Source organism: Rhinoraja longicauda, chromosome 2 (genome assembly GCF_053455715.1).
Source record: "Rhinoraja longicauda isolate Sanriku21f chromosome 2, sRhiLon1.1, whole genome shotgun sequence".
Taxonomy (NCBI): domain Eukaryota; kingdom Metazoa; phylum Chordata; class Chondrichthyes; order Rajiformes; family Arhynchobatidae; genus Rhinoraja; species Rhinoraja longicauda.
In genome coordinates this window covers 113,427,586-113,443,288 of record NC_135954.1, presented here as the reverse complement: position 1 = coordinate 113,443,288, position 15,703 = coordinate 113,427,586, and the positions used below count along the sequence as shown (strand labels likewise).

The window sequence follows — 15,703 nt, the reverse complement described above, 5'->3', positions numbered from 1 at the left end:
AGCATGCAGGTACAGCAGGCAGTGAAGAAAGCCAATGGAATGTTGGCCTTCATAACAAGAGGAGTTGAGTATAGGAGCAAAGAGGTCCTTCTGCAGTTGTACAGGGCCCTAGTGAGACCGCACCTGGAGTACTGTGTGCAGTTTTGGTCTCTAAATTTGAGGAAGGATATTCTTGCTATTGAGGGCGTGCAGCGTAGGTTTACTAGGTTAATTCCCGGAATGGCGGGACTGTCATATGTTGAAAGGCTGGAGCGACTAGGCTTGTATACACTGGAATTTAGAAGGATGAGAGGGGATCTTATCGAAACGTATAAGATTATTAAGGGGTTGGACACGTTAGAGGCAGGAAGCATGTTCCCAATGTTGGGGGAGTCCAGAACCAGGGGCCACAGTTTAAGAATAAGGGGTAGGCCATTTAGAACAGAGATGAGGAAAAACTTTTTTAGTCAGAGAGTTGTGAATCTGTGGAATTCTCTGCCTCAGAGGGCAGTGGAGGCCAATTCTCTGAATACATTCAAGAGAGAGCTAGATAGAGCTCTTAAGGATAGCGGAGTCAGGGGGTATGGGGAGAAGGCAGGAACGGGGTACTGATTGAGAATGATCAGCCATGATCACATTGAATGGTGGTGCTGGCTCGAAGGGCCGAATGGCCTACTCCTGCACCTATTGTCTAGCATTGTGTGTCTCACTGCGTTACTCCAGCATTGTGTCTCACTGAGTTACTCCAGCATTGTGTCTGAGTTACTCCAGCATTTTGTGTCTCACTGCGTTACTCCAGCATTTTGTATCTTAACTTCAGATAGTCCCTGCTTTCCCTCTCTAACCCCTCCCCCTTCCCAGTTCTCCCACTAGTCTTCCTTTCTCCGACTGCATCCTTTCTTTGTCCCACCCCCTCCCCTGACATCAGTCTTAAAGAAGGGTCTCGACCCGAAACGTCACCCATTCCTTCTCTCCAGAGATGCTGCCTATCCCGCTGAGTTACTCCGGCATTTTGTGATGCCCAGCTTTTTGTGCCTATCTTCGATAAACTAAAGGAGTAATGTCATCCACAGTTTTTCACACACCAATCACACCACAAAATGAAAAAAATGAAATAAATCTCTTTATTTATAAACGTAAGTTTACAATATAAATCTGACAGTCTTCAATAAAAAGCAGGAGGCTCGGAAGGTGAGCTGGACGCTGGAGGCTGGGCCAGGCTGGAGGAGAAGGGGACACATTCCCTCCTGGAGGATGTGAGACACCAGACTTACTACCAGTGGGGATGGGTGTGTGGACTCTGTGGACGCTGGCTCAGGCCTGGTAAGCTGGGAGACACTCCCTCTTGTCGGATGGGTCAACTGGGCTTGTACTCACTGGAATTTGCAAGGATCTTATAGAAATATATTAAATTCTTAAGGGATTGGGACAGGCTAGAGGCAGGAAAAATGTTCTCCATGTTGGTGGAGTTCAGAACCAGGGGCCACAGTTTAAGAATAAAGGGGTCGGCCATTTAGGACGGAGATGAGGAAAAACCTTTTCACCCAGAGAGTTGTGAAGCTGTGGAATTCTCTGCCTCAGAAGGCGGTGGAGGCCGATTCACTGGATGCTTTCAAGAGAGAGTTAGATTCTGCTCTTAGGCCAAACTGAATCAAGGGATATGGGGAGAAGGCAGAAACGGGGCACATTGTGGATGATCAGCCATGATCATATTGAATGGTGGTGCTGGCTCGAAGGGCAGAATGGGCTACTCCTGCACCTGTTTTCTATGTGAGACAGCAGGCCAGAGTCAGGGCCACTGGGGCTGGGTGTGTGGAGTGAGTATGTGGGTGTTTGGAGCTGAGCTGGAGAGATGGTCCCTGGTGTGGCACTGGGACTGGGGCTGGGTGTGTGGGTGTTGGGAGCTGGGCTGGAGATGCTGGAGAGATGGTCCCTGGTGTGGGACTGGGGTGGGTGGGCGTTGGGGGCTGGGCCAGGCTGGCGAGATGGTCCCTGGTGTGAGACTGGGGTGGGTGTGTGGGGTGGGGGGGGGGGGGTGGGTGGAGGGGGGGGGGGGTGGACGTGCTCACTTGTACACGGCCATCCTGGGGTTCTGGTAGAGGTACATGTAGGCATCACAGAACTGCCGTTTGGCCACGCCAGCCATGTTGCGGCTGCTCTGCTTGGCCAGCTGTGCGGGCGGGATGTCCATGTACTGACCCACCTCGGGACAGGCGGTCACCGTGGGGATGTTGTAGCCGCTCTCCCCACCTGTGGACAGCACAGCAGACACCGTCACTATGTCACTTCACGTTATGTCACAGACACAGCACAAACAGGCCCTTCAGCCCGCCCAGTCCATGCCGACAAGCAGTCACCTCTCACACTCGCTCTCTGTTATCTAGGGTTGCCAACTATCTCATTCCCAAATAAGGGACAAGGTGACATTACCGCCCCGCGCCCCATGTGACCTCACCCAGCCAGCGGCCACGTGCTGCCGCTCCACCAATGGCGGCCGCCTGGGCCGGGAGGCGGGTTGCTACGCACCCTCTGTTAGGCGGCGTCCGGTGTCCGGGCCTACAGTGTCCGGGCCTACACTGTCCGGGCCTACAGTGCCCGGGCCTACAGTGTCCGGGCCTACACCGTCCAGGCCTACAGTGTCCAGGCCTACAGCTCCCCCCGGGCCTAATACGGGACAAGGGCGGTCCCGTAGGGGACAAACCAATTTAGCCCAAATACAGGATGTCCCGGCTAACACGGGACAGTTGGCAACCCTACTGCTGTCCCACTTCCTCATCCTGTCCCTACACACTAGAGGCGCTTTTGTTTAGTTTAGAGATACAGTGCAGAAACAGGCCCTTCAGCCCACCGAGTCCCTGCCGACCATTCATCACCCGCTCACACTAGTTCCATCTTATCCCACTTTCTCATTCAGTCGCTACACACTCGGGGCAATTTACAGAGGGCCAATTAACCTACAAACCCGCACGTCTTTGGAACTTGGGAGGATAGGTTGGCACGGTGGCGCAGCGGTAGAGTTGCTGCCTCACAGCGCCGGAGACCCGGGTTCCATCCTGACCACAGGTGCTGTCTGTATGGAGTTTGTAAGTTCTCCCCGTGACCACGTGGGTTTTCTCCGGGTGCTCAGGTTTCCTCCCACACTCCAAAGACATGCCTCTCCTGATTTTATCCACCTCATTCCTCAACCTCCTGCGCTCCAAGGAATAAAGTCCCAGCCTACTCAACCTCTCCCTGTAGATCTCCACTCTGACAGCTTTCACCCCCACCCCCCCTCCCCCAACCACCACAATCAATCTGAAGAAGTCTCGGCGACCCTTTCACTGTGGCTTGTCACATATGATAATAACGTATTCAATAAAGCATTCATTCATTCATTCATTCATTCATTCATTAGGAAGATGTGACTCTATATCACTCTGTGCCAGTGTGTGTGACTGTGTGCCAGTGTGTGTGACTCCGTGTCTCTGTGCCAGTGTGTGTGCCAGTGTGTGTGACTGTGTGACTGTGTGACTGTGTGCCAGTGTGTGTGACTGTGTGCCAGTGTGTGTGACTGTGTGTGTGACTGTGTGCCAGTGTGTGTGTCTCTGTGCCAGTGTGTGTGCCAGTGTGTGTGACTGTGTGACTGTGTGCCAGTGTGTGTGACTGTGTGACTGTGTGACTGTGTGCCAGTGTGTGTGACTGTGTGCCAGTGTGTGTGACTGTGTGTGTGACTCTGTGCCAGTGTGTGTGTGTGTGACTTTGTGTGTGTGCCAGTGTGTGTGACTATGTGCCAGTGTGTGTGACTGTGTGCCAGTGTGTGTGACTGTGTGCCAGCGTGTGTGACTGTGTGCCAGTGTGTGTGACTCTGTGCCAGTGTGTTTGTGACTGTGTGCCAGTGTGTGTGCCAGTCTGTGTGACTGTGTGCCAGTGTGTGTGACTGTGTGCCAGTGTGTGTGACTGTGTGACTGTGTGCCAGTGTGTGTGACTCTGTGCCAGTGTGTGTGTGTGTGACTTTGTGTGTGCCACTGTGTGTGACTATGTGCCAGTGTGTGTGACTGTGTGCCAGTGTGTGTGACTGTGTGCCAGCGTGTGTGACTGTGTGCCAGTGTGTGTGACTCTGTGCCAGTGTGTTTGTGACTGTGTGCCAGTGTGTGTGCCAGTGTGTGTGACTGTGTGCCAGTGTGTGTGACTGTGTGCCAGTGTGTGTGACTGTGTGACTGTGCGTGAATGTGTGCCAGTGTGTGTGACTCTGTGCCAGTGTGTGCGCCAGTGTGCCAGTGTGTGTGACTGTGTGCCAGTGTGTGTGACTGTGTGTGTGACTGTGTGCCAGTGTGTGTGACTATGTGCCAGTGTGTGTGACTGTGTGCCAGTGTGTGTGACTATGTGACAGTGTGTGCCAGTGTGTGTGACTCTGTGCCAGTGTGTGCGCCAGTGTGTGTGACTGTGCCAGTGTGTGTGACTATGTGACTGTGTGTGCCAGTGTGTGTGACTGTGTGCCAGTGTGTGTGACTGTGTGCCAGTGTATGTGACTTTGTGCCAGTGTGTGTGCCAGTGTGTGTGTGTGTGACTGTGTGCCAGTGTGCGTGACTGTGTGCCAGTGTGTGTGACTGTGCCAGTGTGTGTGCCAGTGTGTGTGACTATGTGCCACTGTGTGTGCCAGTGTGTGTGACTGTCTGCGTGACTGTGCCAGTGTGTGTGACTCTGTGCCAGTGTGTGTGTGACTCTGTGCCAGTGAGTGTGACTCTGTGCCAGTGTGTGTGACTGTGTGCCAGTGTGCGTGACTGTGTGCCAGTGTGTGTGACTGCGTGCCAGTGTGTGTGACTGTGTGCCAGTGTGTGTGACTGTGTGCCAGTGTGTGAGACTATGTGACAGTGTGTGTGACTGTGTGTGACTGTGTGCCAGTGTGTGTGACTGTGTTCCAGTGTGTGTGATTCTGTGCCAGTGTGTGTGACTCTGTGCCAGTGTATGACTGTGCCAGTGTGTGACTGTGTGCCAGTGTGATCTCACCGTGCCTGTCGGCCATGCTGTCGAAGAACATCCAGTGGTGGTGCTGCGGTCCGTATTTGACAAAGGACACGTAGTGACTGGTCTCGATGCACAGGACGGCAAACAGCTGCATCCGCTCGCGGGGCACGGCCGCCCAGCGCCCACCCTCGAACCCCACCGGGCACCGCAGCCCCAGCGACACGTGCCTGCGCCCAGACGCCTCCGAGTGAACCTGCAGCGGGCAGTAACGCAGTCGGTGAGGGGAGTGAACGAGGGGGAGTAACGCAGTGAACGAGGGGAGTGAACGAGGGGGAGTAACGCAGTCAGTGAGGGGAGTGAACGAGGGGGAGTAACGCAGTCAGTGGTGAACGAGGGGGAGTAACGCAGTCAGCAGTGGGAGTGAACAAGGGGGAGTAATGCAGTCAGTGGGGGGAGTGAACGAGGGGGAGTAACGCAGTCTGTGGTGAACGAGGGGGAGTAACGCAGTCAGCGGGGGAGGGAACGAGAGGGAGTAACGCAGTCGGTGGGAGGAGTGAACGAGGGGGAGTAACGCAGTCAATAGTGAACGAGGGGGAGTAACGCAGTCAGTAGTGAACGAGGGGGAGTAACGCAGTCAGTAGTGAACGAGGGGGAGTAACGCAGTCAGTAGTGGGAGTGAACGAGAGGGAGTAACGCAGTCAGTGGGGGGAGTGAACGAGGGGGAGTAACGCAGTCAGTGGGGGGAGTGAACGAGAGGGAGTAACGCAGTCAGTGATGGGAGTGAACGAGGGGGAGTAACGCAGTCAGTGGGGGAGGGAACGAGGGGGAGTAACGCAGTCAGTGGTGAACGAGGGGAAGTAACGCAGTCAGTGGTGAACGAGGGGGAGTAATGCAGTCAGTGGTGAACGAGGGGGAGTAACGCAGTCAGTGGTGAACGAGGCAGAGTAACGCAGTCAGTGGGGGGAGTGAACGAGGGGGAGTAACGCAGTCAGTAGTGGGAGTGAACGAGGGGGAGTAACGCAGTCAGTAGTGGGAGTGAACGAGGGGGAGTAACACAGTCAGTGGGGGGAGTGAACAAGGGGGAGTAACGCAGTCAGTAATGGGAGAGAGTGATGGGGTGAGTGATGGGAATGACCTCGCCCCTCACCCCATCATCAATGTGCACCCCTTGACTTGAAAGATAAGCACAAAATGCTGGAGTAACTCAGCGGGTTAGGCAGCATCTGCTGAGAGAAGGGATGGGTGACGTTTCTGGTCAGTCACGACCCTGAAACGTCACCCATCCCTTCTCTCCGCAGATGCTGCCTGACCCACTGAGTTACTCCAGCACTCTGTGTCTACCTTCAGGTAACAGGTGGACACAGGGTGAGGGGTTGATCGGCAGTTGGTTGGAATAAAGCCCTGATTTAAGAGCAGAAGGAGCGAGACAGGTTTGCAGAGGTGCAGATTGTGAAGCCAGAGGGAGGAATGTGGCCGGGGGGGGGGGGGAGAGATACGACGACAAACAGGTGGGCGTCCGAGTGGGGCACGGAGGGGGGAGGGGCTGGGAAAGAAAGGGTGGGGAAGAGAGGGGTGAGGTCTGGGGGAGGGGAGTGGGGGGGAAGTTAGTTAAAATTGGAGCACATGGATAGGAAAGATTTTGTGGGATGCGGGCCAAACGCAGGCAAATGGGACTGGTGTAGATGGGGCATTGTGGTCAGCATGGACTAGCTGGGCCGAAGGTCCTGTTCCGTGCTGGATGACTCTATAGGTGCACGGATAAGAAAGGTTTGGAGGGATACGAGCCAAATTCAGGGACTAGCCCGGATGGGCTATCTTGGTCGGTATGGAGGTGTTGGGCCGAAGGGCCTGTTTTCGTGCTAGATGACACTGTGACTCAACAGTGCTCTCCACAATGTTTGGGACTGACCCATCATTTATTTATTTGCCTCTGTACTCCACAATTTGAGATTTGTAATTGAAAAAATCACATGTGTTTAAAATGCACATTGTCAGATTTTATTGAAGGGTATTTTTACACATTTTGGTTTCACCATGTAGAAATTACAGCTGTGTTTATACATAGTCCCCCCATTTCAGGGCACCATAATGTTTGGGACACATGGCTTCACAGGTGTTTGTAATTGCTCAGGTGTGTTTAAATGCCTCCTTAATGCAGGTATTAGAGAGCTCTCAGCACCCAGTCTTTCCTCCAGTCTTTCCATCACCTTTGGAAACTTTTATTGCTGTTTATCAACACGAGGACCAAAGTTGTGCCAATGAAAGTCAAAGAAGCCATTATGAGACTGAGAAACAAGAATAAAACTGTTAGAGACATCAGCCAAACCTTAGGCTTACCAAAATCAACTGTTTGGAACATCATTACGAAGAAAGAGAGCACTGGTGAGCTCACTAATCACAAAGGGACTGGCAGGCCAAGGAAGACCTCCACAGCTGATGACAGAAGAATTCTCTCTACAATAAAGAAAAATCCCCAAACACCTGTCCGACAGATCAGAAACACTCTTCAGGGGTCAGGTATGGATTTGTCAATGACCACTGTCCGCAGAAGACTTCATGAACAGAAATACAGAGGCTACACTGCAAGATGCAAACCACTGGTTAGCTGCACAAATAGGATGGCCAGGTTACAGTTTGCCAAGAAGTACTTAAAAGAGCAACCACAGTTCTGGAAAAAAGGTCTTGTGGACAGATGAGACGAAGATTAACTTGTATCAGAGTGATGGCAAGAGCAAAGTATGGAGGAGAGAAGGAACTGCCCAAGATCCAAAGCATACCACCTCATCTGTGAAACACGGTGGTGGAGGTGTTATGGCCTGGGCATGTATGGCTGCTGAAGGTACTGGCTCACTTATCTTCATTGATGATACAACTGCTGATGGTAGTAGCATAATGAATTCTGAAGTGTATAGACACATCCTATCTGCTCAAGTTCAAACAAATGTCTCACAACTCATTGGCCGGCGGTTCATTCTCCAGCAAGACAATGATCCCAAACATACTGCTAAAGCAACAAAGGAGTGTTTCAAAGCTACAAAATGGTCAATTCTTGAGTGGCCAAGTCAAGCACCCGATCTGAACCCAATTGAGCATGCCTTTTATATGCTGAAGAGAAAACTGAAGGGGACTAGCCTCCAAAACAAGCATAAGCTAAAGATGGCTGCAATACAGGCCTGGCAGAGCATCACCAGAGAAGACACCCAGCAACTGGTGATGTCCATGAATCACAGACTTCAAGCAGTCATTGCATGCAAAGGATATGCAACAAAATACTAAACATGACTACTTTCATTTACATGACATTGCTGTGTCCCAAACATTATGGTGCCCTGAAATGGGGAGACTATGTATAAACACAGCTGTAATTTCTACATGGTGGAACCAAAATGTATAAAAATGGCCTTTATTAAAATCTGGCAAAGTGCACTTTGAGGGATGTGGGCCTGGTGTAGATGGGGCATGTTGGTCGGTGTGGTGGGCCTCTCTTGGTGCTGTATGAGGATGTGCCTCCAATGGCAGGGCTGGAGAGGAGAGGAGAGGAGAGGTGGGTGGGTGCAGTACCTGGTTCCAGCACGTGTCGCAGAATTGCTTGAGGCCGGTTTTGGCGAAGAGCTTGTCCGTGAAGCAGTCGTGGCACTCGTGGGTGGCCAGCTCTCCGCACACACAGCACTCCCTGGGGCCTGGGAACACGGGGAATGGAACAACACAGTGTGGTCAGCGGGTGCCGGGGTCAATGCCTAGAGTTGCCAACTTCCTCACTCCCAAATAAGGGACAAGGTGACGTCGCCGCCCCGCGCGCCACGTGACCTCACCCAGCCAGCGGCCACGTGCTCCCGCTCCACCAATGGCGGCCGCCCGGGCCAGGAGGCTGGTTGCTATGCAACCTCCGTTAGGCGGCACCTTGGCCTCCGCAGCCGTCTGTGGCAATGAGTTCCACAGATTCACCACCCTCTGACTAAAGAAATTCCTCCTCATCACCTTCCTAAAGGAGCGTCCTTTAATTCTGAGGCTGTGCCCTCCAGTCCTAGACTCTCCCACTGGTGGAAACATCCTCTCCACATCCACTCTATCCAGGCCGCTCACTATTCTGTACGTTTCAATGAGGTCCCCCCTCATCCTTCTGAACTCCAGCGAGTACAGGTCCAGTGCCGACAAACGCTCATCACAGGTTAACCTGATCCCTGGGGTCATTCTGGTAAACCTCCTCTGGACCCTCTCCAGAGAAGATAGACGATATTAGCTGAGGGAAAACCTGCTGGAACTTTTTGGAACAGAGGATATTAGCTGCAAGGAGAGGTTAGATAGAGGTGGATTGTTTCTTCTTGAGCATCGGAGGTGAGGAGAGACCTTATAAAGTAAAACAATAGTGACAAGCACAGATACCAGGTGGGCAGGAGGGGTGGGGGGAGGGAGAGGGAGGGAGTGAGGAAGGGGTGGGGGAGGAGGGGGAGTGGGGGAAGGAGAGGGGGTGGGGGAGGGGGGAGGAGAGGGAAGTGGGGGAGGGGGAAGGAGAGGGGGAGGGAGAGTGTGGGAGGGGAGTGGGAATGGGGGAGGGAGAGGAGTGGGAGTGGGGGAGGGGGGTAGGGGAGTGAGGGGGGAGGGGAGAAGGAGGGGGATTGGAGGAGGGGGATTTGAGGGGGGAGAGGGAGGGGGGTTTGAGGGGGGAGGGGTATTTGAACGGGGGAGGGGAGGGATATTTGAGGGGGAGGGGTATTTGAGCGGGGGGGGTATTTGAGCGGGGGGGCATTTTGAGCGGGGGTGTGGGAGGGGGAGGGGGATTTGAGCGGGGGGGGGGGTTATTTGAGCGGGGGGGGCATTTTGAGCGGGGGTGTGGGAGGGGGAGGGGGATTTGAGCGGGGGGGGGGGTATTTGAGCGGGGGGGGGTATTTGAGCGGGGGGGGCATTTTGAGCGGGGGTGTGGGAGGGGGGAGGGGGATTTGAGTGGAGTGGGAGGGGGGCATATCTGTACTCCACACCCCCACCTCTGTCACGTACTATCACTCAGCAGGTCGGTGATGTCCAGTTCCAGGGAAGGGATGATTTTCTCGAACATCTTGTAGCTCTTGCCAAAGCGAGGCATCTGGATGATGAAGCAGGAGGGAACCTGCGGGGGGAAAAGAGTTAAACTGCGCGGCGGTGGGTGGGAGGATTGTTGACTGGTTGATACTTTATCATCACATGTGACAGGTTGCAGTGAGACTCATTGTTGTGCAAACCACAGACGAGGTAGGCAAAGAGTTGCTACCTAAAGGGCACCGAGAAAGTATTCACTATAGTCCCCGATGGTCCCACTGAGTTCCCTCCCCCCCCCCCCTCCTACGCCAGGCCCCTCTCAGAGATACAGCCAGGGTCTCCACCTGAAACATCACCCATTCCTTCCCTCCACAGACGCTGCCTGTCCCACTGAGTTTAGAGTCATGGAGCAATACAGTGTGGAAACAGGCCCTTCGGCCCAACTCACCCACACCGGGCAACAATGTCCCAGCTACACTAGTCCCACCTGCCTGCGTATGGTCCATATCCCTCCAAACCTGTCCTATCCATGTACCTGTCCAACTGTTTCTTAATCGATGGGATAGTCCCAGGCTCAACTACCTCCTCTGGCAGCTTGTTCCATACACCCACCACCCTCTGTGTGAAAAAGTCACTGCTCGGATTCTTATTAAATTTCCCCCCCCCCTTCACCTTGAACCTACAGTGTGTCCTCTGGTCCTCGATTCCCCAACTCTGGGCAAGAGACTCTGTGCATCTACCCGATCTATTCCCCTCATGTTCTCAGCACCCCCCCCCCCCCCCCCCACACCCCACGTCAGGTCTCCAGGAGAGGCTGTAGAGTTGGGCAGTGTATAGATGATGACGCGGTCACCCACTCACCTCCGTCAGCTTGAGCCGGTTGCTGTGGAAGGAACGTTCCAGCAGCTGCTGTACGGTGGGCACCAGCAGCTCATCATCCTGGTCAATGAAGATCTGGTGGCAGTAGCATTCCTGGTCCTTGTGTCCTTCCGACCTGACACACACAGAGTCACAGAGTCACAGAGACACAGAGTCAAAGAGTCACAGAGACACAGAGACACAGAGTCACAATCACAGAGACATAATCACACAGACACAGAGTCACGGGCACAGTCACAGAGACACAGAGTCACAGAGACACAGAGACACGGAGTCACAGAGTCACACAGACAGTCACAGAGTCACACAGACAGAGTCACACAGACACAGAGTCACACAGACACAGAGACACAGAGTCACAGAGACACAGAGACACAGAGTCACACAGACAGAGTCACAGAGTCACACAGACAGAGTCACACAGACACAGAGTCACACAGACACAGAGACACAGAGTCACAGAGACACAGAGTCACAGAGACACAGAGTCACAGAGACACAGAGACACAGAGTATCACAGAGACACAGAGCATCACAGAGACACAGAGACACAGAGTATCACAGAGACACAGAGACATAATCACAGAGACACAGAGTATCACAGAGACACAGGGTATCACAGAGACACAGAGTATCACAGAGACACAGAGACACAGAGTCACAGAGACACAGAGACACAGAGTCACAGAAACACAGTGTCACACAGTCACAGAGACACAGTCACAGAGTCACGGAGACACAGAGACACAGTCACAGAGTCACGGAGACACAGTCACAGAGACACAGAGACACAAAGTCATAATCACAGAGACACAGAGACACAAAGTCATAATCACAGAGACACAGAGACACAGAGTATCACAGAGACACAGAGTATCACAGAGACACAGAGTATCACAGAGACACAGAGACACAGAGTATCACAGAGACACAGAGTATCACAGAGACACAGAGTATCACAGAGACACAGAGTATCACAGAGACACAGAGACACAGTCACAGAGACACAGAGACACAGTCACAGAGACACAAAGTATCACAGAGACACAGAGTATCACAGAGACACAGAGTATCACAGAGACACAGAGTATCACAGAGACACAGAGTATCACAGAGACACAGAGTATCACAGAGACACAGAGTATCACAGAGACACAGAGTATCACAGAGACACAGAGACACAGAGTATCACAGAGACACAGAGTATCACAGAGACACAGAGACACAGTCACAGAGACACAGAGACACAGTCACAGAGACACAGAGACACAGTCACAGAGACACAGAGACACAGTCACAGAGACACAGAGACACAGAGTATCACAGAGACACAGAGACACAGAGTATCACAGAGTATCACAGAGACACAGAGACACAGTCACAGAGACGCAGAGACACAGTCACAGAGACGCAGAGACACAGAGACACAGAGTATCACAGAGACACAGAGACACAGAGACACAGAGACACAGAGACACAGGGACACAGAGACACAGAGACACAGAGACACAGAGACACAGAGACACAGAGACACAGAGTATCACAGAGACACAGAGACACAGAGACACAGAGACACAGAGACACAGGGACACAGAGACACAGAGACACAGAGACACAGAGTATCACAGAGACACAGAGACACAGAGACACAGGGACACAGAGACACAGGGACACAGAGTCACAGAGACACAGAGACACAAAGTCATAATCACAGAGACACAGAGACACAGAGACACAGAGTCACAGACACACAGAGACAGAGCCCCCTCCCGACATCAGTCTGAAGAAGGGTCTCGACCCGAAACGTCGCCCATTCCTTCTCTCCAGAGATGCTGCCTGTCCCGCTGAGTTACTCCAGCATTATGTGTCTACTGTAGAACAGAGGAGAATAGTTTAACCCGACCATGTTTGGAACGACTGAGCGGCCACACGGCTTGTACTGTAGTTCTACACAAAGAAAGAACTGCAGGCGCTGGTTTATACAGCAGACACAAACTGCTGGAGTAACTCAGTGGGTCAGGCAGCATCTTTGGAGATAAAGGCTGGGTGATTTAGTTTAGAGAAACAGCGCGGAAACAGGCCCTTTCGGCCCACCGGGTCCGCGCCGACCAGCGATCCCCGCACATTAACACTATCCTACACACACTAGGGACAATTTTTACATTTACCAAGCCAATTAACCTACAAACCTGCACGTCTTTGGAGTGTGGGAGAAAACCGAAGATCTCGGAGAAAACCCACGCAGGTCACGGGGAGAACGTACAAACTTCGTACAGACAGCACCCGTAGTCGGGATGGAACCCGGGTCTCCGGCGCTGCATTCGCTGTTAGGCAGCAACTCTACCGCTGCGCCACCGTGCCGAACATGATTGGGGTCGGGACTCTTCTTCAGACCAGGACAGTGTGAGCTCAGGAACTCCCTCCCCGACACCACAGGGGAGCATCTTCACCAGATGCAGGGGTTCAGAGAGCGTCCACCACTCCTTTCCAAGGGCAGGGCACAGATGCTGTCACCCCCACCCCCACCCCACCCCTCCCCTCCCCTCCCCTCCCCTCCCCAGCCCAACACACACACACAGATTGTGTTCACGGAGACTGCAGGGTTGGGGAACGTGAAACCATCACTAACTCACTTCAGCTTCAGCAGAGGCTCCAGTCCCAGCACCTGCTGCATGATCACATTGAGAAACTCCTCAGGGTCTGCAAAGTAAGAACACACACACACCAAACACACACACACAACACACACACACCAAACATACACACACGCACCCACACACACCCACAAACCAAACACACACACACAACACACACACCAAACACACACACAACACACCAAACACACACACAACACATACACCAAACACACAAACCAAACACACACACACCCACACACACACCAAACACACACACACCCACACCCACACACACACCAAACACACACACCCACACCAAACACACACAAACACACACACCCACACCAAACACACACACCAAACACACACACACCCACACAAACCAAACACACACACACACACACACCCACACCCACACACACCAAACACACACAAACACACACACCCACACCAAACACACACACCAAACACACACACACCCACACACAAACCAAACACACCCACACACACCCACAAACCAAACACACACACACACACACGCACACACCCACAAACCAAACACACACACACACACACCCACACACACAAACCAAACACACCCACACACACCCACAAACCAAACACACACGCACACACCCACAAACCAAACACACACACACACGCACCCACAAACCAAACACACACACCAAACACACACACACCAAACACACACGCACACACCCACACACACCCACAACACACACACACCAAACACCCACACACCAAACACACACACGCGCACACACACCAAACATACACACACGCACCCCACACCAAACATGCACACACACGCCCACACCAAACACGCACACACACACACACCCCCACACACACCAAACACGCACACCAAACAGGCACACACACCAAACACCCACACACCAAACACGCACACACCAAACACACACACACACACACGCACACACCAAACACGCACACACACACACAGGGTTAGGTTTATTATTGCCATGTGCATCGAGGTACAGTGGAAAGCTTGGTTTCCCACACTATCCAAACAGATAGCATGGGAAACCAAACCAACAGATTTGGGCGGCACGGTGGCGCAGCGGTAGAGTTGCTGCCTTACAGCGCCAGAGACCCGGGTTCCATCCCGACTACGGGCGCTGTCTGCACGGAGTTTGTACGTTCTCCCCGTGACCTGCGTGGGTTTTCTCCGAGATCTTCGGTTTCCTCCCACACTCCAAAGACGTACAGGTTTGTAGGTTAATTGGCTTGGTAAATGTAAATATTGTCCCCAGTGGGTGTAGGATAGTGTTAATGTGCGGGATCGCTGGGCGGTGCGGATCCGGTGGGCCGAAGGGCCTGTTTCCGCGCTGTATTTCTAAACTAAACCTAAAACTAAAGATCAGATGTTGCCACGACAAGAGGGTGTGACTGAGAGGGAGGGGTTGGGACTCTATTCCTTGGAGCGCAGGAGGACGAGGGGTGATCAAGTGGGACTAGCGTAGCTGGGATATTGTTGGTCTGTGTGGGAAGGTTGGGCCGAAGGGCCTGTTTCCACACCCACCCTATATCACTCTATGACTCTACATACTATACATAAATAGAATTAAGCCAACCCAAGTACAACAGGTAGAGCAGATACAGAGTGCAGAATATACATCGCTCAGCCAAAACATTATGACCTGATGAGCCAAAACATTATGACCACCTGCCTAATATGCTGTTGGTCCTCCGTGTGCAGCCCCATACGCAGCAGGGTGCGATGCACTGTGTATTGTGACACATTCCTCCCGTGACCACCATTAACATTTTCTGTGACTTGTGCCACAGTCGACCTTCTGTCGGTTCGGACCAGACGGGATAGCCTTCGTTGCCCTCGCGCATCGATGAGCCTTGGGCGCCCAACACCCTGTCTGTCGCCGGTTTGTGGTTTGTCCCTCCTCGGACCACTGTCGGTAGGTACTCACCACTGCTGACCGGGAGCACCCCACAAGCTTTGCCGTTTCACAGATGCTCTGACCCAGTCGTCTGGCTATAACAATTTGGCCCTTGTCAAAGTCGCTCAGGTCTTTACTCCTGCCCATTTCTCCTGCATCCAACACATCAACTGACTGTTCACTTGCTGCCTAATATATCCCACCCCTTGACAGGTGCCATTGTAACAAGATAACCAATGTTATTCACTTCGCCTGTCAGTGGTCATAATGTTTTGGCTGATCGGTGTATTCTCAGCGTTGTAGTGCACCAGTTCC

At 52.9% G+C, this 15,703-nt stretch overlaps 1 protein-coding gene across 1 annotated transcript; it reads right to left on the bottom strand.

Moving 5' to 3' along the window:
- Positions 1-1,106: 1,106 nt before the first annotated feature.
- Positions 1,107-13,553, bottom strand: LOC144610882 (ubiquitin carboxyl-terminal hydrolase CYLD-like). The gene is made up of 6 exons (XM_078429855.1): positions 13,449-13,553; positions 10,798-10,930; positions 9,919-10,027; positions 8,485-8,603; positions 4,966-5,176; positions 1,107-2,229 (listed from the first exon to the last, which is right to left on the bottom strand). Exons 1-6 carry the CDS (start codon positions 13,487-13,489, stop codon positions 2,045-2,047), a joined length of 798 nt encoding a protein of 265 aa, XP_078285981.1. The 5' UTR covers positions 13,490-13,553; the 3' UTR covers positions 1,107-2,044.
- Positions 13,554-15,703: the final 2,150 nt, after the last annotated feature.